The following is a 23,881-nucleotide window of genomic DNA, read 5'->3' on the forward strand; positions in this document are numbered from 1 at the left end:
CAAATCTTTCCCCTGTATTTGCAAACAAACCACATGATGGCATAATTTGCATCTCAATTATAGCCTTCCCATCACTAAAGTATTCCCAGGCGCTGCGGCTCAGCGCAATTATGCAAATAATTTCGGGTTGTTTGCCAACATCAAAAAGTTTTGCCAGAAAAATGCACACTTCATTCGAACAAAGCTCCTTTTACCAAAAAAAACATAAAGCACCGAAAACAGTACGTCTGATTACTACCAACAACTGCTGTGCCATCGTTTCGGGTCAATAGTTCGGTTGAAATGCCATTTCCCGAGTTGGCTCGGAATTGATCCTTCGGTTTCACCGCCTTGCTGCCAGAAATATATTTTTTAAGAAAATCAACGCAGAAGAGGATCCAAAGGCGGGCCCCGCAGCAGCAGAACCCGAGAGACTCAACAGTCTTTTCCTCAGAGCAGCCCCTGGCAGTGCTCAAGGGGAGCGGCAGCAGGGACTGGAAGGAGCGGACAAGGGCGGGATCTGGAGAATCACACCCCCTGCCCCCCCCACAGGCTCCGCCCTGGTCTGCCTCCCCCCCCTCACCACCCACCCACCCACCCACCCCCCTCCCTCCCCACCCCCGGTGTGTAGTGAAGTTGGTGCGGACGGGCTGCTTCCCGCTGATCACAGTCCCGTAGCCGAACAGCAACAACAGGTTTGTGGTGAGGATCGCCACCACTTCCCCTCATGGAAGGCGCCGCCTGTGGATAAGGAGTCAAGAGGACGACAGATCCGAGAGAAGACGAGCCCGCAGCCATGGGTAAGGTCTCCGGCTGTGGAGAAAGGGAAGCGGGAGGCGAGGTGCCGGGAGTATCTGGGGAGATTCCAGCCGCAATAACAGCTGGAGCTTCCAGTCCAGTCCCTTCTCGGGGGACGGGCTGGCGGTGTATCTGTCTGTGTGTGTGTATGTCTCTGTCTCTGTGTCTGTGTCTGTGTGTGTGTGTGTCGTGCGGTGAGGTGCGGTGGGGTTCGGGGCACGGTCATCTCTGAGCTTGCTCCTTCCCCAGGTATTTCAGCAATAGCTCCTCCCCGCAGCTTTAGTTTCTGAATTATTCACACCCTGAGTCTCCAGTCGCCGGTTTCCTGAGTGATTAATCCAACTCCATTGACTTTGTCCAACTCTCCTGTCCTCCCCCAGAAATGAACCCTGGGAGTTCTTTCCTGTCTCTCGCATTAACTTTCTGCGGTGCGGAGAAATGGAGCTCAACTCCAGGAAGAGGCTACAAAAACACTTGGGAAAATCGTTTTAAAGTTTCGAGGGGGTGGGGAAAAGAGGATTGCACGGTTCCGGGGGGAGGCGAGGGCAAATCTGCTTTGACTAAACAGGGAATTAAATGGACGGATTTCCGGTGAAATTAACTTGTTTTGCTCTTTAACTACTCTGAATCCAAGTTTTACTTGACCTTCATGTTATGCTGCAGCAATAATGGAGTTTCCCTGTTAATGATCTACTTAGATAACAAGTGGTTATAGACTACACCTAGAATTGAGTCATGATAGGAGCGAATGACCATATCTCTCTGTGGCCTGATTGAAGTACTTAACTCTAATGATAACTGTGTATTAATGGAAATAAAATTAAGTGCTATAGAAGAATAAAGGAAAGGATGCATTTGTTTTTAAACTATTGTATAAGAAAAGTGGTTGTAGAAATTGTATCCTTAACTAAAAGTTGTGTAATTGTTGCTATCTTTGCTTTTTTAAAAAAAGTAATGATTGCCTCGACTATCAATGATGATTTTCTAACATCTGCTTGGTCACTGCATTTCTTGTGATGTAGAAAGTTGTCGTTGAGCCCAAACAGGAGCAGGATAGGGGACAGGTGAGGTTAGATGTTTCAAAGCATTCTTTTATATGAAGGGCCTTGATGTTAAATAATGAGGGGGGAAAATAGAGGTGCTAGAGTTTGGGGTGCACAACTTGATGGACAAAAAAAAGAGTGGGGGATGAGAAACAGAGCAGCAATCAAGTGGTGTCAGCAGTAAAGTGAGTTAGGATGTTACAAAGTCATGAAGAGTTTGTAGATCAGAAAATAATTTGATTTTCTGAGACAAGGATTCATGCAGGAAAATTTAAGCCTGATGTTTTATTTTGTTGACTTTGTGTGTACAAAAAAATTGATCACCCAGTGCATAACTATAGCCTTGCAGGAACTTTGAATAAAAGGACAACACTCTGTCCAGGCCCCTTTTTATCACTTGTAATTTCTTGCCACTCAGTAATATGGTAACTATTCTAACTTGATCTTTAAATTGATTCTTTTGGTGAATAATATTTGTTATTTTATCTTTGCTACATTTGTACTCCTGCAGTTATTTTGCCAGTACTTTGAGACTCCATATTACAAGATATAATCACTGTATGATTCAGGAGAAAGCCAACTTTGAAAACACTGAAATCGGCATCCTTATCTTCTCGGTTAACTTTGTAGTGGAAGAGTTAATTGTCTTTCCTGTAAACTCATACAAATTGTTAAATTGTGTGTGGAGGCAAGTTAGTGCAAAATTCTTTTTGTTTAAATTTCTTTTCCCATACCATTTTTTGGAAGCTTGCATTTCTTGACCATTTAAGTTTTCGACAAATTAATTTTAATTTAAAAGTAATCTCTTGTTGTAGTCCCAAGAGTAAACAGTGCAGTGCATAACCATGTATAATTCTGCAGGTAGTTTGTAGTTTTGAACAAAATAAAACTAAGAACTGGAATGAAGCAAAACTGTGTCCGACTGTTACATTCTAAAAGAATATAAGTAACGTTGGGTTTAATAGTGTTTTTAATTTGAATGATTCTGTTGTAACTTTGACATGAACTTTATTTTCATGGTATAATCTTTACCTGAGCCACTAGGCTGAAGTGAAGCTCCACTCCAGCAATGGAATCACATACAGGCTGATTATTAAATGTAGTGCTTTCAGAGGTTCACACTGGTATGCTCATGTTTGTTTGTAGTCCCAAAATGGCATATAAACATAAGTAGTTTTGAATCTTTTCAGTTATTGTCATCTATGTATCAATCACAAATACTTGGTTCTATCTACTACACATTTATTTTGGCAATGATTGTGATTTTGGTGCATCTGCGTTAAAAGTAGCACAAATTTTGTGGCTTTTTTATGCTCAAAGATGAAAACCATTGAGTTCTGTTAAAATCAGTTCTGTATAATGATTGTTGTGGTTTTCAGTGAGTTGTTGAACATTTTTTTTAAGAATATAAACTTTCATTGCCTTTACTGTGATGTGATGATACTGATATCTTGAAGTCTTTAATTGAAACAAAAGTTAACTTTGTTCTTTCCCATCCCTGCCCTTGCCTTAAAATAGTTTGCTTTTATTGTGCAATCAACTGATTGTTCTTCCCTCTGCTATCAAGTCACATTTTGTGGTCAGGAGTGGTCCAAACTTGCCTTTTTATCTCTGTCTGCACCTCCTACCAATCTGATGCATACTGATGGTTTGTTGTGATTATTCTGCCTTATGAAGTCTTGGTGACTTGCAACGCCAGGTGTTAGCATTTATATATTGTGCAATGTAAAGCTGCTTTTTACCACGTTTGTCTCCATGTACATATTATAAAGTCATAGTCATACAGCATGGAAACGGACCCTTCGGTCCAACTATCCAGGCTGACCAAGTTTCCCGGATTGAGGTAGTACCATTTGTCTGCATTTAGCCCATATCCCCATACACCATTCCTATTCATGGATCTGGCCAACTGTCTTTTTAAATACTATAACTGTATCTGCATCTGCCATTTCATCTGGCAGTTCATTCCATGTATTAATAACCCTCTGTGGAAAAATTGCCCTTCAAGTCCATTCTAAATCTCCCCCCCCTCAACCTTTTAAACCTAACCTATGTCCTCTGGTTTTGACCTCCCCACACCTTCAACAAAAGACCTTTGCTATTTACGTTATCTGTGCCCCACATGATTTTATAAACCTCAAAGATCGCTGTTCAGCCTCCTGTGCTCCAGGGAAAAAATTCCTAGCCTATCCAGCCTGTTCATGTAACTTAAACCCTTGAGTCCTGGTAACATCCTTGTAAATCTTTTCTGTACATTTGCAATTTAATAACATTCTTCTTGCAGCAAGATAACCAGAATTGTGTGCACTACTCTAAAAGTGGACTCACCAATGTCCTGTATAGCTGAAGCATGACATCCTAGCCACTATATTCAATGTTGTGGCTAATGAAGGCAAGGGTTCATATGCAGCACTTTATCACTTCTCAGCCCATTGGCACATCTGATCAAGATCCTGTCGTAATCTAAGGTAACCTTCTTCGCTATCCACTACACCTCTGATTTTGGTGTCGCCAGTAAATATACTAACTATACCTCTTATGCTCTCATCCGAACCATTTATATAATTGACGAAAAGTAGTGGACCCAGCACCGATCCTTGTGGCACTCCACTGGTCACAGGCCTCCAGTCTGAAAAACAACCCTCCATCACCACTCTCTGTCTTCTACCTTTGAGCCAGTTCAGTATCCAAATAGCTCATTCTTCGTGTATTCCATGAGATCTAACCTTGCTCACCAGTCTGTCATGGTGAACCTTGTCAAATGACTTACTGAAGTCCATATAGAACATATCTTCTGCTCTGCCCTCATCAATCCTCTTTGTTACTTCTTCAAAAAACTCAGTCAAGTTTGTGAGACATGATTTCCCATGCACGAAGCCATGTTGACCACCCCTAACCTGTCCTTGCCCTTTCAAATACATGTACATCCTGTCCCTCAGGATTCCCTCCAACAACTTGCCCACTACTGAAGTTAGACTCACTGGTCTACAGTTCCCTGGCTTGTCTTTACCGGTCTTCTTAAACAGTGGCACCATGTCAGCCAACCTCCAGTCTTCCGGCACCTCACGTGTGACTATCGATACCGTGTGACAAGTACCTCAATAACAGGTCCAGCAATCACTGAAATGTTTAACTTTTCTGTTTTATTTCCATTATTTTTTATTTATGTTGAATATTCTACGCCAAGACACTAAGTAAAAAGTCATAGATGTACAGCACAGAAACAGATCCCTTGTTCCAACTCATCTATGCCGACCAGATATCCCAACCAAATGTAGTCCGACTTGCCAACACCCAGCCCATATCCCTCCAATCCCTTGCTATTTATATACCCATCCAGATGCCTCAGATTACAACAGGATCTTGATCAGATGGACCAATTGGCAGAGAAGTGGCAGATGGAGTTTAATTCAGATAAATGCAACGTGATGTATTTTGGGAAAGCAAATCTTAGCAGGACTTATACACTTAACGGTAAGGTCCTAGGGAGTGTTGCTGAACAAAGAGACCTTAGAGTGCAGGTTCATAGCTCCTTGAAAGTGGAGTCGCTGGTCGATAGGATAGTGAAGAAGGCATTTGGTATGCTTCCCTTTATTGGTCAGAGTATTGAGTACGGGAGTTGTGGCTGTACAGGACATTGGTTAGGCCACTGTTGGAATATTGCGTGCAATTCTGGTCTGCATGGACGAGTTGGACCAAAGCGTCTGTTTCCATGCTGTACATCTCTTTGAATATATGACTCTAAATGTTGCAGTTGTAGTACCCTCCACCACTTCCTCTGGCAGCTCATTCCATGCACACTAACCTGCTATGTGAAAAAGTTGCTCCTTAGGTCTCTTTTATATCTTTTCCTCTCACCCTAAACCTATGCACTATAGTTCTGGACTCCCCCAGGGAAAAGACTTTGTCTATTTATCCTATCTATGCTCCTCATGATTTTACAAACTTCTATAAACCTGAGCCTTTGCTCCAAGGAAAACAGCCCCAGCCTATTCAGCCTCTCCCTCTAGCTCCAATGCTCCAATCCTCCAAACCTGGCAACATAATTTTGTAAATCTTTTCTGAACCCTTTCAAGTTCCACACCATCTTTTGGATAGGAAGGAGACCAGAATTGCACGCAATATTCCAACAGTGGTCTAACCAATGTCCTGTACAGCCACAACATGATCTTCCAACTCCAATACTCAATGGTCTAACCAATAACTGAAAGTATATAAAATGCTGTCTTCACTATCTTATCTACTGCGAATCTGCTTTTCTTTCAGTCACTTGCTCTTTCTGCCCCTTTCTTTCTTATCGTCTACAACCTTCTTGCTGTGGAATAGCAAACCATCTGGTAGTAACCCCATTTTCAGGCAAAATATTCTGCTTCATTGTGTTACAAGGGGTGAATCTGAGTAACTCCTTATGAAAATTGAATTGAACTGTGTGCAGTCTGTTTCTGCTCCGAGATCCTGAGATGTGTTTTGAATGTTGTCTTATCAGTTACAGATGCCGTGCACCACATGTCATATTTACATTTCCCATCTTCATCCTAATTTTTCCCTTTGGCTGTTGAAACACTTGTCTTCATTTACAATGAATGCATTTACATTCATTTTCTCTCTCACATTCTTTGCGCTCCTTTACACACACTATTCATCCAGAACCTGTCCAAAGTCAAACTTGATCATTATACAGGCTTTCACTAGCTCTTGATATCTTAACATCAGATTTAATATTCTGCTTAGTACTGTGCAGAATTCATAAACTTTCTTGCCATTTCCCGTCTCGTCTCCTCCTCTTGTCCCCTTTCCCACTGAGCTATTAAGAGTTAATTTGCTCTGCTGACCTACAAGAAACTGAATGAATGCCCCAGGGGTAAGGTGGTGTGTCTTTGCCTTGTAGGTAGAATGGGAGGTTTACATGGCCGTTCCTTTGCCATTCAAGGATGATGAACATTTTCATCCACTATTCAGAAATCAGTACGAACATTACAGTTGGAATTTGACTACTCCCTGTAGTTTAAAAAAATACAGTTCACATCTTGTCTGGCCATTAAGGGATGATTTGTATTACACTGTTTCTGGAATTAATGTGGTCACTGCATTGTGACTTGACTGTGGTATATTATTGTGAGAGAGTGACTGGGGGTTGGCTTGTGAGCATTCCTCACTGTGATGTAAAGATTTTGTATAAAGAAAGGGCTGTTTCCTTGGTTCAGAGACCCTGGGGGACACATTGCAAGCATGCTGTGGAGTGTTGAGTTTCTCCAAAGCTTGTACTATATCATTTAATAAAATCTGGTTGCTGTTTGCAGAAGTTGGCATGTTGCAGTCGCATCAAATGCGTAAGGACCTCAGGGAAAAATAACTTGACACTGGTATCATCATTACTATGTTTCTCATTGTCTTGTGATTCCAGCTTAATGTTAGTAATGGACAACTGAGATCCCAGAGTGAAACAAAGGTTGGCTGAGTATAGTTCTCATTTGGTTACCATGGTGGTCGGCAGCCTTCTCTCTAAGATATGCAGCAACTGTGGGTTTCAGAAGCAGCTGTCATGCACGGCTCTTTGAGGTCCATGCAGTCGAACAAGAAAATTAGGAGGAACGTAGGTGGTCAGTCATGAATAGCTTCTTGAGAGGCTACTGACATACTAGTCTGAAAGGAACATGATGTGGAGGTGCTGATGTTGGGATGGGGTGGGCAAAGTCAGAAGTCACATGACACCAGGTTAGTCTGCAAGTTTATTTGAAATCAATCTTTTGGAGTGCTGTTCCTTAGTCAAGTGAAGTGAATATTCAAGCTTATAATTCATAAGTTGGAAGAAGATGATCGCGGATGTATTTTCCATTTAACATCAGTTAGTTGAAATATCTTCTCACAGGGTCTAGAGGGGCAATTTTGTAGCACAAGGTGCCTGAGGTAATGGTGGAGGCAAGTACAATTGTCATTTACAAAATATTTAGACAGGTACATGGATGGAATAGATATGGAGGGATATGGACCAAATACAATTAAATGAGACTAGACTAATTGTGAAAAATGGGTGGCATGGACACGTTTGGACAAAGGGCTTGTTTCCATGTTATAAACCTTGTATGATATTGGAAGTAAGTTTTCACCCCTTTTGACTTCAACTTGAATGCCACAGATGTTTGAATCTTCGTGAAGGATTTCTCCTTCCCCTTTAAAGTTCCTTACTTGGTGTTTTTGGCTGCACTTTGTTTCTTATCAGCAGTTTTATAAATTTAGTTGAAGCGGTTTTGCTTATGTCCCGATTTGAGACTGTTCAACAAACTGCAAACTGCTTCACTTTTTTTCTTTAACATGTGTTTCTTAAACTTCTCTTTCACAGTCTATTGTTTCTGGAACTTGTCAGGACTTTATACTGTGCCGATTGTTCATGTGACTGCTAAACCACACCACTGCTGGTACAACACTCTTCTCTCTGAAAGAAACAATCATACTCATTGATTTTCTGCATGGTTATCTCTCCAAGAATGCAATTTTCATCTTCTTGCTGTCGGAGTTGGCGTAGAACATATCTTTTACGAGGAAACAGCCTAATATTTTCTCTCTCTGCTACTCTTGTAGCTGATACACTGAACTCATCAGGTTTTAGAAATCTCATTTCAATGCATTTAAACATACTTCAAGCCAGTCTTTACCATCCTCGGATCGTAGTGAAACTTAAACGTCCTTCTCAACCCAGTGAATGTAGAAACACAAACCCAACCTTAAGTTTTAGTGGCAAAGATGGTTGAATGACATTGGTAGGTCTTTAAGAAAAGAATTCATGCCTCAGCACAGCTATGTCTTAGTTGGGGAGAAAGGTTGACCTTTATTTCAAGAGAGATGGAGTATAAAAATAACAAAAGTTTACTAAAACTACACAAGGCATCAATCAAACAATAGCTAGAATACTGTGAACAGTTTGTGTCCCTTACCTGAGGAAAGGTATACTGGCATGCAGGTTCAGTTGACAGTAACGAAGGCCAAACATTATGGTGCTGGAAAAGCACAGCCGGTCAGGCCTGCTCTTTGGATGCTGCCTGACCAGCTGTGCTCTCCTAGCACTACACCTTTTTTGACTCTGATCTCCAGCATCTGCAGTCTTCATTTTCTCCTCATTAGGAAGGCTGATACAACTTTAGTATTCAGTTTGAGGGCGAGAATACAATGATGTAATGCAGCTGAGGCTGTAGCAGGCTCTGGTCAGACTGTATTTGGAATATTGTGAGCAGTTTTGAGCAATGTATCTAAAGAAGGATGTGCTGACCTTGGAGAGGCACTGGAGGAGGTTTACAAGAATGATCCCAAGGCTCCTCATATGGGGAGTGGTTGAGGATTCTGGATCTGTACTCAAGGGAATTTAGAAGGATAAGCAGGATCTCACTGAAACTTAGAGAATACTGAGAGACCTGGATAAAGTGGAGGTGGAGAAGATGTTTCCATTTGTAAGAGAGACCAAGACCCGAGGGCACAGCCTCAGAGTGAAGGGATGATCCTTGAGAACTGAAATGAGGAATTTCTTCAGCCAAAGAGTGGTGAATCTGTGGAATTCATTGCTGCAGAACTCTGGAGGCCCAGTAATTGAGTGTATTTAAGACAGAGAGAGGTTCTTAATTGGTAAGGGTGTCGAATTTTACAGGGTGAAGGTGGATCAGTAGTTAGCACTGATGCCTCACAGTGCCAGGGACCAACATTTGATTCTAGCCTGGGCTAGTTGACTATGTGGAGTTGGTATATTTTTCTCTGGGTGCTCTGATTTCCTTCCACAGTCCAAAGATGTGCAGGTTGTTTGGATTGGGTATTTTGAAATTGTCTGCAGTGTTCGGGGATCCTTAGGCTAGGTGGATTATCGATGGGAAATGGGAGTTATAGGATATTGTAGGAGGCTGGGTCTGGGTTGGGACCCTCTTTGGAGGGTCTCATCCTGTACTGTAGGGATTCTATGAAATTTAAAGAAAAAAATTAGTATGAGGCTTGAAGATTTAGTGGTAGGCCAGAGGATTGGGGGAAGTTTTAAAAGCTGACAACAGATGATTGAAATGAAAGAGGGAGAAAATTAACTGAGGGAAAACTAGTAAGTAATTTAAAAAAAAAAGACAATGAGCTTATTGAAATAGAGAGAAGAAAAAAATGAGAGGCCAAAGTGAATGTAGGTCATTTACAAGAGGAGCTTGGGTAAGTTATATTGGAGCACCCAGGAAATAACAGAGGAATTGAATAAACACTTTCTATCAGTCTTCATGATAGAGGATGCCAATAGCATTCAAAGTTATTAAGTAGGAGAAAGTGAGGACTGCAGATGCTGGAGACCAGAGCTGAAAAATGTGATGCCGGAAAAACACAGCAGGCCAGGCAGCATCCGAGGAGCAGGAGAATCGACGTTCGGGCATAAGTCCTTCTTCAGGAATGAGTTATTAAGTAGTTGAGAATGGAGTAATGGGTGGATTGTGGGCATGGAAATAAATGCAGTAACTATCACGAGAGGAAAGAGTACAATTGAGACTAATCAGACTGAAGACTGATAACTCCTCTGGGCCAAATGGGTTGTGTATTAGGATTTTCAGGGATATAGCTGGAGAGATAATGGATGCACTGGTAGTAATAATCCAAGAATATTTAGATTCTGATAAAGTCTCAGAATTGGAAAACTGCAATAGTAATGCCTTTGAGTAAGAAATGGAGACAAAAAAATCTATGGACTGGTTAGTTTGTCACCTGTCATTGCCCAATGTTCAATTCCATTATGAAGGGTGCAACGGTAGAGCATTAATAAGTACATGATATGGACTCAGCTTGAATTTATTTTCATGAAGGGAAAAACGTTCCTGACAATTCCATTTTGGGAAGATAAGCAGAACAGTCAAAGGATTTCCAAAAGCTGCTTGACAAGGTACCATGCATAAAAACTATTATAATAAGATCCATGGTGTTGAAAGTGATATATTAGCATAGATTGAGTATTGACTAACTAATAGAAAACGGTTTGGATAGAAGGGATACTTTCAGAATGGTGACCTGCAACTTGTGGAAGGCCACAGGGATCTGTGTGGGGGAATTACAATTATTTCGTTTTTTACAAAAAAGTTTGTCACTTTGGTGACATAAGTCAAAGTAATGTCACCAAATTCGATGGGTCAGAAAGGAATGAGCTTGACAGACCCGACAGAGATATAGATAGGTTAAATGAATGGGCAAAACTTGACAGATGGAATATGTGGGAATATAGATGGAATTGTGAAGGTAGGCTGTTTTTTGGCAGGAAGAATTGAAGAACTTAATGTTACTTAAGAAGGATTGCAGGAATCTGGAGCACAGTTTTGAGGGGCCTTGTGCATGAATTCTAATGTGCTCGCATCCAAGTTCAGTTTGTATTACGACAGGCAAATAGACTATTGGCCTTCCATTCCAAGGGAGTAGACTGTGAAAATAGAGGTGTCTTGATAAAACTGGACAAAGCCTACTTAAATTACAGTTGGAATACTGTGAACAGTTTTGGTCTGCTTACCTAAGGAGAGAAATACTGGCATTGGAGGCAATTCACATAAGAGTCACAAGGCCCTCCTGGGTACGGAGACAGTGTTTCATAAGAAGAGGTTAAGTAGGTTGGGCTTGTACCCATCGGAGGTTAGAAGAATGACTAGCAGTAATCTTTGTCTTTTCTTCTGGAAGCCCTTCCTTGCTCCTCCCCTCCCTGTGAATATAATTTAAAGTATAATTTTCCAATCTCTGCCTGTTCTGAAGAAGTATTATATTGCACATAAAATGTTGAATGTTTCTCTTTCCACAAGATTTCTCCTGCTCTTTGTATTTCAGGTTTCAAATATCTACAATATTTTGCTTTATTGAAAATCCCCAAGAATTTTGAATGCTGCAATTCAGGCAAAACAAAAGCAAATTATTGGTTCCTCAAGGTGCAAGTCACCATTAGTTACGAGAAAGGGTCACTGGACCCAAACATTAACTTTGATTTCTCTTCAGCAGGTCTGGTAGCGTCTATGAACTTTTCCAACAACTTCTGTATTTGTGTCATGTTTAATTAGGATTCAGTGTCAATTTCATACTTTAGGATTTCTCATCTTTCATTGAAATGATGTAATTCAAACCATTGGATAATTCCTCCTCTTCCTCAATTTTTTTTAAATTGGATGATCCATGGTGCAGAAATGATCTGTCCTGAATTCTTTGTCACATTAACTTGCCATTAAAGGCAAATTAAGTTTTGACAAACAATTGGTTTCCTTGAACCAGATTATGTTTGATTTATTTATTGGGTTGGCTCTAATTTAGTGTGAAATTGACCAGTAATTTGAGTTAAGAGTTTCAAAATGCACTAAATTTTGGGGGAATACTGCCAACGTTGGTTTTCTTGCTGGTAATGAGTTCAAGTCCCAAGTCAGACACTTGAACATATGATTTAGAGCAATATTTCACTTCAGGAAGTAGTTAATTGCTTTTTATGAATTTTCAACTGGCAGTAACAGACTTTTGTAATGAAGAAATTGTCTTTTTAAAATCTGAGCATGCCAAAGTAATTTACAACCAATAAAGTAGTTCATGTGGCAAGTGCAGCAGACGTGGGAGGAACAAACATACATTGTGTTTGGTCCCTAAAGCTTCCTCTTGCTAAGAGTTCCTCCCTTGGGTTTGTTGAAGAGATTATCCAACAGCTCAACTCCCATGAGTGAAGATGGGCAGATGAAATGAACAATGCCTCTGTTTGTATAGTTAAACAAAAATTCAATGTTAAAAATTAAAATCTATAAAATTTAGTGTAAGACCAAAGGGAGAATTTGTTTCTGGGCAAGATCTGAATTCTGGAATAGTTTAAAGGATCCATTTAACATGAGAGAGAGATATATTGGACTTTTTTTTAATATAATGTTGTAGTTTGTTTAGTTTGAAGTCTTGATTATTTTAGAACGTGGTGGATTGTATCAACTGCAGAGTTTTTGGAGCAGTCTGTGGGTTTCAACTGGGCTGTAGTTTGCTCCTAGCCTGAATGGAAACTTGACAAGAAGATCTTTTTCATCTTCACATTTGGAACATTCAGGTGGCATGGAAAGCAGCGATGAAAACCCTGTCTCAGATTATGATCTCCTGAAATGTGTTCTTTTTGATGTAAAACAAGGAAAGATTGGACACGAGGAAAATTCTTTGAATGGCTTAAGATTAAGCATTTTTTTCCCACAAATCTAGGGCTTTGGTCATCATCAACCCTGTAGTGTTGCATGGCACTGAGATTGTAGAATTATGTATGTTTTCTCAGATATATGCATAGACAATATGCTAAAAATAAAATGCAACTCTTGAAAGAGAATCCAAATTTAGCCATTTTTCCTTTTGGAAAGGAGCAACTCACTGAGTGAGACTGCAGGAAATGGAGTCAAATAATTGAAAGCTTAAGGGCAAAACTCAGCTGTTGTGGGAAAGTTAAAACTTTTTTTAGGTGAGGGCCAAAGGGCAGGAATTCATCATCCACTGAGGACTAAAGCTGTTGGAACAATTTAGCCTGCTTTGGGTAAGTTGTTGAGAAAGGATGGGGGAAATGGTTTTTGAAGTATGCTGAATTTTGTAGGAAGATTGTTTGCTTGAGAAAGCATGTACAGTGCCTTAAGATACATGGTGTACCCATGTGTATTTACCAAGGGTGGGAACAAAATGTAGGAAATTAATCAGATCACAAAATGTAAATAATCATATGACAATTATATACTCTGCTAATAAACGTCATATTGGTTTTGTTACTGTTTAATAGCTTATTTATGTTCTAGAATAAAAAGCCAAACAAGTGGGAATGTTATCTTTGTTTATTTGTAACAAATCGACCCTGTGAGGTGCCGTGTGCTGGGGCTAGAATCTTGTGGCCAGTATAATATTCTGCTTTCCAAATCAATTTTGCACTTGTGTATTCTAGTCCTCCTTTTTAATTTTTTTTTTTGTTTTATGTTTAACTTTATATCAAGAAAGATGCCCTTAAGCTGGCAGAGTCTGGGATAACTGCTAGACTGGGTTTGGAGCAAGTGGTGAGGGGCAAACTTATTGGATCTCATCCTTACCACACTGCCTGTTGGAGATGTATCTGTTAGGCACAGATATTGATGGGAGTGATTCTGCATTGTCTTAGTGCAGATGAAGTACTCTGTTGACATTTAAGCATACCCTCCATATTGAATGACACAACCACCATGTCGGATGGGATAGATTTCAAACAGAACTAGCAACTCAAAATGGGGCATCCATGAGGTGCCGCAGCAGCAGAGTTGTATTCAACCACAATCTCTCAATTAATGATCATATGTTTTCTCTGCTCTACCATTACCATCAAGCTAAGAGGTCAATCCTAACTCAATGAAGAGTACAGGAGGGCATGGCAGGAGCAACATGAGGCATACCTAAAAATGAACTGTCAACCTTGTGAAGCTACAACACAACCCTAGTTACATGCTAAGAAGTTTAAGCAGTGCATAATGGACTGAACTAAGCAATCACATCCACAGCTAGATAGGATAGTGAAGAAGATGTTTAGTTTGTTTTCCCTTATTGGTTGGAGCGTTATGTATAGGAGTTGGGAGGGCATTTTTCTTCCACTTTTGGAATTTTGTGTGCAGTTCTGGTCTCCCTCCTATAGGAAGGATGTTGTGAAACCTAAAAGGGTTCAGAAAAGACTTACAAGGGTGTTGCCAGGGTTGAACGATCTGGGCCATGCACTGGCAAATGGGACTAGATTAATTTAGGATATCTGGTCGGCTTGGACAAATTGGACTGAAGGGTCTGTTTCCGTGCTCTACATCTCTATGACTCTGACTCCAAACTCTGCAGTTCTGCTGGACCAATTATGAATAGATAATTAAACAACTCACTGGAGAGGGAAGTGACTCTGAAACATTCACATCCTCAATGACGCTGGAACTCAGCAAAAGAGGTTTGTAAATGCTTCAGCCTTTTCAACAAGGGCAGAGTAGACAGTCCTATTCTATCTCCTGTAGGTCACTAGCATTGCAAATGCCATTTTTCAAGCAATTTTATTCACTCTGATACCAAGGAATGACAACAAATACTGCATATGTTCCTGACACTTGTTAGCAGTAATGCTGAAGCCTTGTGTTGTAGGACTTGTTGGACTCTACTCGGATTGTTCGAGAACATTTAGACCATTGTCAATTCATCAATTGAGAATTACTTAGGTTTATCTTATGTGCTAGAACTGTCCTCCGTGTGACTACATCCCTTTGAGTAAAGGAACCAAGACTATCCAATACTGCAGGTGCAGCTTCAAACATTGACTCTCCTGCTCCTTGGATGCTGCCTGACTGGCTGTGCTTTTCCAGCATCACAGTTTTTGACTCTGGCTTTCTTTTATTTAGACCAGCACGGATAATCTAGCTTGTCCTCATTCAATTCATATGCCAAATTTTGGCCCATTCATCTAATCTATCCATATATATTTCTAACTTTTTTCTTATTTCTTTATTGGATCTTCCCATGGGTTTTAGTGTTATCTGCAAACTTGGCTACAGTACCTTCCAGCCAAGTAGATAGTGTAAATAATTGGGACCTGAGGACTAAATTCTGTGGGACCCCACTAATTATGTCTTGCCAACCAGAAAAAGATCCATTTATCCTCACTCTGCTTTCTGTAGGTTAACTTGAAAAGCAGATTAGCTCATAAATAACCCCAACTCCTTGTGATCTTGCCTTGTGCAGTGACCTTTTTTATATGGCAACTCATTAAATACCTTCTGGAAATCCAGATGTATTACATCTACAGGATCTCCATTTATCCAATTATCTTGTTACTGCTTTAGTCAAACATGAGTTCCCCTTTTGCCACATTTATAAAATTTATAAAATGATGCTGACTTTGATAGATTGAGTTTTGACTTTCTAGATGTCATCTTGTTACTTCTGTAATGATGGATTCTAAAACGTTCTGAACAACAGATGTTAAACTAACTGGTCTATAGTTTCCCATTGGTTGCCTTTTTTCATTTTTGAATGCACATTGTTTCTAATCCACTGGAACCGTTCTCACATCTGAGGGAATTTCAGAAGATTAAAGTGAGTGGATCCACTATTTTGCTGCCCCTTCCTTTTAAGACTCTAGGATGTAGGTCATTGGGGACTTGTCTACCTTCAGTCCCAATATTTAGCTCAGTACTTGGTCCCTCGTGATTTGATTTGATTTGTTTTGGATTCTTCCCTTTCTATAACCTTTGCATTGCCTGTTACTGTTGAGATGGTACTGGTGTCCTTTACTGTTAATATTTTGGAGCAAAGTGGCAAAATACAGATTTAGCGTCATTGCAATTTCTGTGTTAAATGCCTGGTGTCCTCCTCAGACTTGAAATGGGCCAGCATTCACATTTGCCGCTCTCCTTCCTTTTACATACTCAGAAGCTTTTGCTATCCCTTTTAATATTTTGTATTTGTTTTATTTCATAATTTACCTTTCTTTAGTGACCATTTGTTGATCTTTAAAAGTTTCCCAAGCATCCAGTCTGCCCTTGCCCTTCGATATTTCATACTGTAAAGTTTTTATCTTTTTATTTTCTTCACCTTGCTCAGCCATGGATTTTCTTGTTCCTTAACCCCTACCCCTCTTCCCACCAACTCCTCTCTCTTTTCCACCCCCCCCCTCCCCCAACTCCCATGCCATGCCACCCCACCCTCACCCTCTTGACAATTTATCTTCCTCTCTGGAATATATTTTAGTTGGGAGGAATTGAATGTCTCCCTTTATTAAAATGTCTGCCATTGTTCATTGACTGTTCTTGTCCTTTTTCTCTGGGAGGTTGTACCTCTGTTTGCTTGGGGTTCGAAAGTTATTTCAGCTGATTGTCATTAATATAAAGAGCACTGATCAATGCTTTATGCAATTTCAGGTTGCATTCATCTTGTGCTTTTCATGTAGAATAGTGTTGTGACATGCTTCAGAGACTTAACTTGTGAAGGATTGATCAGAAGAGATGAGCAAAAGTATGGTAAATGTAGGGGAATAAATTTTAAGGAATTTCAATCTTTGGTCCATATTATTGGATTTATTTTCACTGATTTGACTTTGGGGGAATTTTGTTGTCTTGAATTCGGGCTGTGATGAATGCCATGACCTTTAGAGTGTTTTAAATCAGAATACAAGCTTGAAGCTTTGAGTGGAAATTTAAGGACAACATTAATTTGACTTTGTGGCCTATGACTCTGTAGTCAACACCTTTTGAATTCATAATGAGGAGAAAGCTTAGGCGTTCTAAAGAATGGACTCGATCATAGTCTTACATAACTTAATATGCACAAGTGATGCATTCCTGGGAATTCATAACAGCACAAACAGTTTTGAAGAAATGGTTGTTTTGGTTCTCGATTGAATCTTTTCCTTACAGCAGTTAATTATGCCTTATCATAATTCAGTAACCCAGCCTTATCAACATGTTCTTGCTAATGATTGTGCTCTCAGCTAACTATTTCTTTTTGATGTTCCTATAAGAGCAAATAAATGTAAGGAATTCTCTTCTAATCTTGCCTTTCATAGTCTAGAACTTGTGCCGTCTTGTCTTGGCTTATCTAAAATATTTTGCTGTTTCTCCCTTTAGAAATTCTACCATGAATACAAGTGAGCCTTTGCTTATCTGGGTCTTAATTTTATTAGTATGCTGTTCTCCCCTAGATCAACTGAGTTCTTTGGTTAGTTTATAACCTTTTCCTTGAGAGATAGTAACGGTGTAAATCTGGGCTGGCTAGGGCACTGTGTAGCTTCAGCATAACCTCTGGAATGTTGAAACTGAATTGACTGCAAAGCATTGTATGTATCACAAAATGGTTTTGCGCCCTCTTTCCTTAGCAAGTTTAATCTTGTCCATGAAATGTGCTTGACTTGTGTTTTTACATGAATTCCTTCTTGGGGCATACAAGGTTAGTGGGTTTTCTTTCTCCTGCTGAAACTGACTTTTAATATTGTTTTATTTCTGTTGGAGAAGCCCCACATGTGCCAGTAAATACTTGAGGTTTTGATTATTGGAAGAGTGTCTTAAGACTTGGTTTATTCACCATTATTTTGAGGAAGATGATAGTAAATCAGTTGGTTATTTTCCATTGGACTCTGAGTCAATTATTTGGCGTTTAGTTTAATTCCTCTTACTTTGGGTGAAAAAGCTTCACAGACATGCTTGCTATTGACACAACTTTAGTGCATGATTGATATGAGCAGAAGTAGTGTCTCATGGGTAAATATAAAGCAGTTTTTGATGTACAAATCGGTATCTTTTTTGACCACTGCAGCAGATGTTTCCATTGTAGAATGAAACATTAAATTATTGCAATAAGCATCCTTGATTGAATCATACTTCATCCACTTGGATGTTGGACTTCTACCACTCAAAGGTGGGTGTAAATTTAGCTCCAACTAATGGAATGCAAATCAAAGAAATCAGGCAGAATCTGTGGAGAGAGTAAGAGTTTGTATATCGTCTGGTATTCTGAAGAACGATGGGGGGGAAGAAATGTCTCTTAAAAACTGAAAGTAACTGGTAAATTGTTTTCAAGCTGTTAACAAGGGATGGATGAGCATCTGAAGTGGATGGTGAAGGTGCCTGGAACAAAAGACAAAGGAAGCAATAATGAGTGATTTGAGGTGTAAAATGGATAGAAATGACAAATGTTTTCCTATAACCAACACCGATTTGTTTTGTAGTATTACTTGAATGTTTTCTGATGTAAATCTCAGCTGTTTTAACACAAAAGCACGGTGGCTCAGTGGTTAGCACTGCTGCCTCACCGCGCCGGGGACCCGGGTTCAATTCCTGCCTCGGGCGACCGTCTGTGTGGAGTTTGCACATTCTCCCTGTGTCTGCGTGGGTTTCCTCCAGGTGCTCTGGTTTCTTCCCACAGCCCAAAGATGTGCAGGTCAGGTGAATTGGCCATGCTAAATTGCCCGTAGTGTTAGGTGCATTAGTCAGAGGGAAACTGGTCTGGGTGGGTTACTCTTCAGAGGGTCAGGGTGGACTTGTTGGGCCGAAGGGCCTGTTTCCACACTGTAGGGAATCTAATCTAATCTAATCTTAATTTACAACACAAAGTTTAAAACTTTGAATTTGTGTCTGAACTTGTTGTTTTGAGCCATTTGCCTGCTGCTAACTTTCGATGTTTTCAATGTTCTTTAATAATCTTGTGCTGTAACCTGAGAAGATTTGGCCAACTTTGAGAGACTCTAAAACTGAATAGTCCCAGTAGTCAAGAAACAGTTGTGTGGCAATTTTATCAAATACAGAAATGAACCTGATTCTGTGAAGTTTCAAAAAAGGAAGTGAATCAGCCATTATCCAGGAGATGGCTATTTAAAGAAACAGTTGTGGAACAGAAAAAGGAACCCATCTAACAAAGTCTGCACAAAATCAAGGAGGTAAACTATATAATTGCTGCAGTAAAGGACCTTCCCATGGGAGGGAATTTTTGTGTGGAAAGCAGGTGTGTTTGATGTTACACTAAATTATGATCCAGGAGGCAGCACGGTGGCTTGGTGGTAAGCACTGCTGCCTTGCAGCACCAGGGGCCCAAGTTTGATTTCAGCCTTGGGCGAATGTGCAGAATCCACACAGAAATTCTCCCTGTGTCGCGATAGGTTTCCTCTGGGTGCTCTGGTTTTCTCCCCACAGTCCAAAGATGTGCAGGTTCGGTGGATTGGCCATGCAAAATTGTCTATAGTCTCCAGGGATGTGCAAACTAGATGGATTAGCCATTGAATGGAGAATTACAGGGATGGGGTTAGGAGGTGTCTGGGTGGGATGCTGTTCAGCGAGTTGGTACGGACTCAATGGGCTGAATGGCCTGCTTCCACTGTGCAGGGATTCTATGATTACTTAAGTTAGAATGTAAGAATGCTTTTTTTAAAGAAAAAAACTGTTCATCTTGTTTTTCTCTGGAGAAAACTTAATTCGATCACAGTTAGTTTGAAATGCAATCTGTACCAGTGTGCCCCCTTTGCAGTTGTCATGTGACATGAGGTACTGACTGAATCTGGAGTTCAAGCACAGTGTAATTAAAGACAGGATTAAGAACCAAAAGATTTCACAGCAAACATGTCTTTGGAAGAGGAGAAACCTAATCTAATGAGAATAATAATTAATGTGTGCAAAAAATGTTCTTAATATACCAGAATATATTCACGGCCAAAAAGATCAGGTCTTGGTTTATGCTGATGGTACATGTGCAATAGACAATTACTGGCAGTGACACATACTGCACCTATAAACTCGCGAAAAGCATGTCTAATGTGTTCTGACTTCAAGAAGCTGAATTATTTGGCACACAAGCATGTGCCTGGAAGGGGGCACAACAAACACAAAGAATACTAAAAGAGATCACCTGAAATTTTGACACATCTTGAGTGAAGTGAAATGTAGTGGGTGTAATAATGTCAGCCTGGTGGCCATCATAGAATGAGTTCCCTGACTAGGGCTGTTTAATCTGATCTAATCAAGGAGCCCTGGCTGACAGATACAAACAGGAGGATCAGCCACCTTCACTCTGGAGCTGAATCAGTGTCAATATTCTGCACTTGTAAATAAAGGGTGATTTGGTGATGGAATACTGGCCTGTGTAGAGTTAATTCAAATGCAGGTTTGATTTGCTTTATTATTGTAATATACTGAAATACTGTGAAAAGTATTATTTTACATGCTATCAAGGCAAATTATACCTTACAGAAGTACATCAGGGTAATAGAACAGAACACAGAATATAGAGTCACAGAGGGGAGAGGGTGCAGAGAAAGACCAACTCTAATATGAGACATCCATTCAAAAGTCTAATAAGAACAGGGATGAAGCCGTTGAGTTCTGAGGAAGGATGACTGGAACTAAAAAAATTAACTCTGTTTTCTCCACAGATGCTGTCAGATCTGTTGAGCTTTTACAGCAATTTCAGCTTTTGTCTTTGATTTCCAGCATCTGTAGTTCTTCCAGTTTTTAATTAAGCTGTTTTGAATCTGTTGGTTCGTGTTTTCAAACTTGTGTAATTTCTGCCCAATTTCTGGAGTAGGAGGGGTCCTTGATTATATTGGCTATGTCTGCCTTCTCATGCTAGGCCCCTCTCCCACCAGATATGGTCTGCGTTTGAGAGTCTCATCCCTTCAACATTTCATATAACTATCCAAACACAACATAATTTCACATTATCCAAGAAGGTGGCAGAATTGTAATTATTTTTCTCATGATTGAAACTCTATGTACCAAGCAGCATTCCTATCAATCTGTGTTGAATCCTTGCATCTGCATCCTTCCTTGTCCTTGTAAATGGTAATAGTCATGGGTTTGGAAAGTGCTTTGGTGAAACTTTTTGGTGCCTCCTTCTAGATGATGCACACTGCTGCTACTGACTGTCGTTGATGGGGTGAATAAATGTTTGTGGTGATGGTGCGTATGTAGTGGGCTGCTTTGTCTTAGAACAGTGTCAAGCTAGTTGAAATTGTACTCAGTTAAGCAACCATGAGAAGGTGGCAGTCAATGCAACACAGCATGTTGTACTTAAATGCTTGCAGTATACGAGACAAGGTTCATGAGCTGGTGGCACAGATTGAAATTGGCAAGTATGATGATGATATGGGAATGCAAGGGGATTAGGGCTGAGAACTAAATATCCAAGGATACACATCTTAATGAAAGGACAAGCAGATGGGCAAAGAGGATGGGGCTGTCACCTTTGAAATAAAATCACACTATATAGCAAGAAACAATGTAGGATCAAAAGGTCTACTATCTGTGTGGGTAGAGTTGAGGAACTGAAAATGGAAAAATGACCCAGATGGGAGTTGTTTGCAGGCTTTCTGGCATTGGTCAGGATGTGGGGCAGGAAATAAATCTGGAGGTAAAGGCACAATTGCAATAATCGTGGGGGACTTCAGTGTGCATGTGGGCTAAGAAATTCAACTTGGTAGTGTGTCCCAAGAAAAGGAGTTCATTGAACGTCTATGAGATGTTTTTTTTTCCGAGCAGCTTTTAGTAGAGCCCGCGAGAGAATTTGTGGCAATTGCGGATTTAGTGATGTGTAATGAGACAGAGTTGATTAGGGAGCTTAAGATGAAAGAGTCCTAAGAGGATAGTGACCATAATATGATAGAATTCACCCTGCAGTTTGAGAGGGAGAAGGCAGAATGGGATGTAACAATATTACAATTGTGTAAAATACAAAGATATGAGGGAGGAGTTGGCCAGAGTTGATTGGAAGGGGAGCCTAGCAAAGAAGGTGATGGAGCAGCAATGGCAGAAGTTTCTGGGGCAATTCAGGCACAGTAGATGTTCATCACAAGGACGCAGCAGCATAGGAAGGGGAGGTAAGGCAGCCATGGCTGCTGAAGGAAATCGGGGACAGCATAAAAGAAAAAGTTGAGGAAAATCAGTGGGAAGCCAGAGTAGTGGGAAGCTTTTAAAAACTAGCAGAAGACTACAATAAAGTAATAACTGGAGAAAATGAAATATGAAGATAAGTTAACGAGTAACAAAGGAAGATTGTGAAAGCTATTTTAGATATATAAAAGGTAAGAGAGAGGCAAGAGTGGACGTTAGACAGTTGGAAAATGAGGCTGGAGAAACAATAATGAGGAACAAAGAAATGGAAGTGGAAGATACCAGCAGCATACCAAGATTTCAAGAGATTTGGGGGGGGCAGAGGTGAGTCTAATGACATCGCAAAGGAAAAGGTGCTGGGGAGCTGAAGGGTCTAAAGGTGGAAAGATCACACCGACCAAGATGGACTACAGAGCAACCTTGATTATCCGAATATTGGATTATCCGGCAAGGTTGTAAGGTTGACTTGTTAGACAAAGGAGAGACAGTGGACGTGAGTTTTAGAAAAGGTGTCACCCAGGAGGCTGCTAAATAAGATGAGAGCCCAATATGTTAAGGGCAAAGCACTGATATGGATAAAGGATTGGCTGACTGACAACAGGCAGAGAGTGGGGATAAAGAGGTCATTTTCAGCATGGCAGCCACTAGTGGAATTTGCAAGGATACGTTTTGGGGTCAGTATTCACTTTTCTATGTTAATAATCTGGACCAAGGAACTAAGATCATGGTTGTGAAGTTTGCAGATGACAAAATAGGCAGGGGGACACGTAGATTTGAAGAGGTGAGAGGTTGCAGGAGGACTTGGACAGATTAGGAGGGTGTGCAAAGAAGTGGCAAATGGAGTACCATGTGTGGAAGTGTGAGGTTCTGCATGTTGGTAGGAGAAATAGAGACATAGAAGATAGTCTAAGTATAGAAAGGCTTTGGAAATCTAATCACAAAAGGTCTTTGGGGTTCTATTTCAGAACTCTTTCAAGGTTAACATGCAGGTTCAGTTGGCATGAAGGCAAATGTAAAATTAGCATTTATTTTGGAAGGGTGGAGGAGGAATGTACTGCTGACGATCTAGTCAGATTTGGAATATTGTGAGCAGTTTTTGACCCTGTATTTAAGGAAGAATGTACTGACTTTGGAGGGGTTCCAGAGGAGGTTTACAAGAATGATCCTGGGGACGAAGGGCTTTCAATATGAATAATGATTTGAGGATGCTGGAGTTTAGAAGGATGGGGGATGCGTGGGTTCTCATTGAAACATTATAATACTGAGAGATCTGGATAGACTGGCCATGGTGCAGATGTTTCTGAGAGATGTCTCTTGATTAAACTTAAAAATATAAGTCATAACTATTAAGTTAGCCTGGAGCAGTGTTTTGTAGAGGAATAAGACAGTGCTATTTTCTGGGTATGTTGATTGAAAGAAGCAAAAATGGCCTTTAGTAGAGTTATATGCTCCTCTTGTCAGATGTGGGAGATTAGGGAGAGTTTACGGGTTACTGAAGATTATAAATGCCAGTGGTTGTGAATCCTATTAGATCGAATGGATCAGTTGGCAAGACAGTTGGAGGTAATGAGGAATTTACAAGAGCAAGGGGATGTGATGGATGGCAGTTACCTGAAGGGAGAAAAGTTGCAGATACAGTCACACAGGGTAACTCCAGGAAAGGTAAGAGAGGAGGCAAGTCGTGCAGGAGTCTTCTATGGCTATCCCCATTTCCAACAAGTATGCTGTTTT

The 23,881-nt window shown here is 40.4% G+C and overlaps 1 protein-coding gene across 4 annotated transcripts in view; it reads left to right on the forward strand.

Annotated features, from left to right (window-relative positions):
- The first annotated feature begins 589 nt into the window (after positions 1-589).
- The window catches only part of cd2ap (CD2-associated protein), a 238,933-nt gene continuing 215,641 nt past the window's right edge, over positions 590-23,881 (forward strand). For all 4 annotated transcript variants that reach the window (XM_072556564.1, XM_072556572.1, XM_072556581.1 and 1 more), the window contains exon 1: positions 590-779. In XM_072556564.1, the coding sequence (XP_072412665.1) occupies positions 776-779 (4 nt within the window). In that variant the 5' untranslated portion in view covers positions 590-775. The remainder of the gene's footprint in view (positions 780-23,881) is intronic.

This window comes from Chiloscyllium punctatum, chromosome 3, assembly GCF_047496795.1.
Source record: "Chiloscyllium punctatum isolate Juve2018m chromosome 3, sChiPun1.3, whole genome shotgun sequence".
NCBI lineage: Eukaryota > Metazoa > Chordata > Chondrichthyes > Orectolobiformes > Hemiscylliidae > Chiloscyllium > Chiloscyllium punctatum.